Raw genomic sequence first — 3782 nt, forward strand, 5'->3', positions numbered from 1 at the left:
AAGCATTTTTATGACCTTTGAGATAATTGAGACATGGATTGTGTATGTGTGCAAGAAAAAATATTTAAGTGCCATCGGACTGGGTATGGTAGTAGGTACCAGGCACACCGGTTTGTGTCTAGAACTGCATCGCTGCTGTTTTTTTTTACCTTCAACATTTTGCTGTGTGTTTCAAGAATGGCCCACCACCCAAAGGATGTTCAGCCAACTCGACACAACTGTGGGAAGTATTGGAGTCAACATGGGCCAGCATCCCCTTGTAGAACACTTTCAACACCTTGTGGAGTCCATGCACCAACAAATTGAGGCTGTTCTGTTCTGAGGGGGAGGGATGCCTTTGTGGTTATGATGATATACTATGTTACTTGTCGCTTTATTGGGTGTAGGTGAGACTTTACCAGGTCATAGCTAGCTTGTATGACACTCTAGATTATGTAGATGTTCCTTAGGTCTAAAGTGGCTTCCTCTCATTGGCACCTTTCCTCAGTCTGCACCGACCACTTTAGACAGTTGCGACGGTCTGCTAGTCTGAATCCTCACTACTGCAGTAGGAGCTGTCACAGTACTCTGCGGTGAACAGGAAGGTGTGCTCATTGGGGTCTAGTTTAGGCACCCAATGCCGAGGTATCAAAAACATGGCCAGGTTGAAGAGATCCACAAAGACTTTGTAGCGATCACTGTGTGAAAGAGAAGAAAAACACCTACTTAGCTCATTCTTGAAGGGATATATAATGATATGCTTGATAGTAACTCTTGGATGCAGTTTATTTCAATAGCTAATCATATATGACAGACATGACATACCTGACAGTAGAGCGCAGATAGTGGTAGCCAGATGAGCCTCCGGTGCCTGCTTTGCTGCCAATCATTCTGTGCACCATGCACACGTGGTTGTCTGAGACACATAAGATAAATATTGCACTTGTTAATATAACAGTTCCAGGTCAATTGACAGTGAAATTATAGTCTAGACCAGTGGCATTCAAACTTTTTCAGTGGGGACACCATTTTTTTCCACCAGAATTTATTGGGACCCCATTTTTTTTTCCCCCCCAAGAATTTCTCACAACCCCACCCCAAATCTAATGACAACCCTAAAATGGTTTACAAATAACAATAACAAATAACCTTAATTTATTGCATTCTCATATCTTATCAAAAAGAAAAGAAACCAGTAAATGTATTTACTCAATCATTTTCAAATGATCTTTCTCAAAAACGTTTGTATAATGATCCCATACAATAATAATCTGTACTCTTAATTTTGTATTTTATTCTTCTCACCCCACTGCAGTCCCCCCCCGCGACCCTGACTTTGAATACCACTGGTCTAAACAGTTCAAAGCAAGCTTAGCATCTAGTAGAAAATACAGATGGTGTAAGGGAAGCCTGTGCATGCAGACACTGTTTGAATGAAATGTGACTGTTCTTTACATAAAATGTGTTTTGGTGTTACTTACATCTCCATTTTGTCATGAGGGTATCAATGTCCATCAGGTTGGACAGGAGTTGGAAGGGAACCTGGAACCTGGGCTCCTCCCTAACAATCCACAATGTAGCAATTACATCTCAAATGGTGAACAGACACAAGCCTGTCTAAAATAACTGTAAGAAAACCATTCTTACCTGTAGAAGTAGATCATCAGAGCTCCTTGGAGAGCTTTGTAGGAGATCCGTCTCTCACCTGATTAAACAACAGGAAGTGAGATGGTTTCTTAGACCTGGGTCCTGTAGTTTTAAACGAATTATTGGGATTGAATTGTTGAGGCAGTTTGTGTTGGAGCTAGGTGCTAAACACTCACCTTTGCCCAAAAGATGCTCATGTCTTTTGACATCAAACAGAGAAGTAAATAGCTCTTTTTGTTTTGTCATCTCTTCCATCATCTCCTCCTTCTCCTCGGAGTCTTGCATTTTCTGCCAAAGGACGATAAATATTGTCGTTTTTGGTCAGATTACTTTATCTGTAAGTAACCTAAATGAGAAGCGATGTTGTGAGTTTTTGGTACTAGATTATTTTGAAACAGCCAATACCTCTATTTTATTTTTTTCAAGACTCAACCCTTCAAAGATGTTGGCTTCCAGTTTAACCCAAAAGTTAAACCCATCCTCTTCAAGACCTGGGGTCCTTTCCAGCCATTTCTGAATAGAACAACAAACAGTATTGCTCAATAGTGCTATAATATCAAGTGTGGGAAATAACATTACTAAGTATTTAAACGGGATCTATTTGAAAATGTTTCAGTATTTCTTTTGCTTTTCACACACCTCCACCAATTTCAGCAGGCAAGGCTCCTTCTCAGATCTAAGCAGCATCTCACTCTCATGTCCTTTGAAGTTGTCCCTGTAGTGGCGCCTGTTGTAGGGGACTCTCAGGTTGTCAGGGACCCCAATCTTGTTCTCCAACAGACGGAACTGGAGACTTTGGAACCCGGAGGCAGGGGACAGGTACTCTCTACAACACACAAAAGTAATGTGAGTTAAATATGTAAAGAGGGTATCATTTTATAAGGTTTATAAAAGCTCAAAATTCTCCATGGGTTATCTATGGGGCTTACCTGAAGTCATAGAAGTCTAAGGCGGTCATTGTCTCGAGTACGGCGAACTGGTCGACCAGCAGCCTGAAGATCATAACAATCCTGTGTATGCGGGTGTTGACCTTCAGCATGTTGCGTTCATCGCGAACCTGGTGAAACATTACTATTAAAAATGAGCTCTAACTTTTTGGCCTCTAGGGGGTGCTCCTGATGCAAAAAGGGTCCCTGCAATTGGACTGCATTGGACAGAAAAAAAAAGCCCACCTTTTCACGCCACAAACAAAGACTTAGGTCATTGCCATTGTTTAAATTTCATGGCTTAATGAGGTAAAAAAAGACTGATTCATATTGTATTTTAAGCGTTTATGAATTATATGTTGGGGCTGCAGGTAGCCTAGTGGTTAGAGCGTTGGGCCAGTCACCGCAAGGTTGCTTGATCGAATCCTGACCTGACAAGGTAAAAGTTTGTCGTTCTGCCCCTGAAAAGGCAGTTAACCGACTGTTCCCCAAGTAGGCCGTCATTGTAAATAAGAATTTGTTCTTAACTAACTTGCCTAGTTAAATAAAGGTTATATTTAGAAAATAACAACAATTTGCTGGGATTGAAATCAACAATTGTATAATTTTTATTACACAAAGAAAATGTTTGCTAGTGTACTCTTGCTTTCTAAGGCTTACATGTCCACTGATGAAAATCTCTCGCACTGAATCCAGTTCCCATAGAATCTGCTTGAACCAGAGTTCATAAGCTGAAATAAAATGATAAAAATGCAATGAATCATAATGTCCCACCTTTGCAATGCAATGAAATTGATCATTAGTTGATGGAAAGTTGATAGTGAATTGCTATTCCAAGTCTTCCACAAGTAGGTGCAACTACAATTAAAGGTTAAACTCATCTCTTGAATTGTCTGGATTTCAAATGGAACATACCCCAATCCCTGTGATAAGGGAATGCATGCATTCCATGATTACAATCCCATTATTGATTCTCAAATCTTGATTATATTTGACCACAAACATATACTGTGCCTTGATGTGTGACAATGAAAAGATGCTCATCGTGGATTTTGTTCCCCTTCAGTTCACTCTGGAGAACTTGGGCGGTCACAACCTTATCAAGCTATAATGGAACACATTTTTTTCATTTAGTACTACAACTAATCCATAATTAAAATTGTACTTAATTTCCATCCCTTATGTTGGCCATGCAGTTTCTATCCGCAGAAAAAAAAGATACCATGTCGA

General features: G+C 40.1%; 1 protein-coding gene across 1 annotated transcript in view; it reads right to left on the bottom strand.

Moving 5' to 3' along the window:
- Positions 1-311: 311 nt before the first annotated feature.
- Positions 312-3782, bottom strand: part of LOC112256334 (tryptophan 2,3-dioxygenase A) — a 3917-nt gene continuing 446 nt past the window's right edge. Inside the window, exons 3-12 of the mRNA XM_024429506.1 lie at positions 3567-3657; positions 3213-3283; positions 2556-2683; positions 2266-2452; positions 2032-2139; positions 1803-1914; positions 1627-1684; positions 1461-1540; positions 805-895; positions 312-677 (exon numbers count right to left, since the gene is read on the bottom strand). Coding sequence (XP_024285274.1) covers positions 524-677; positions 805-895; positions 1461-1540; positions 1627-1684; positions 1803-1914; positions 2032-2139; positions 2266-2452; positions 2556-2683; positions 3213-3283; positions 3567-3657 — 1080 coding nt within the window. The 3' untranslated portion in view covers positions 312-523. The remainder of the gene's footprint in view (positions 678-804; positions 896-1460; positions 1541-1626; positions 1685-1802; positions 1915-2031; positions 2140-2265; positions 2453-2555; positions 2684-3212; positions 3284-3566; positions 3658-3782) is intronic.

This window comes from Oncorhynchus tshawytscha, linkage group LG08, assembly GCF_018296145.1.
Source record: "Oncorhynchus tshawytscha isolate Ot180627B linkage group LG08, Otsh_v2.0, whole genome shotgun sequence".
NCBI classification, from domain to species: domain Eukaryota; kingdom Metazoa; phylum Chordata; class Actinopteri; order Salmoniformes; family Salmonidae; genus Oncorhynchus; species Oncorhynchus tshawytscha.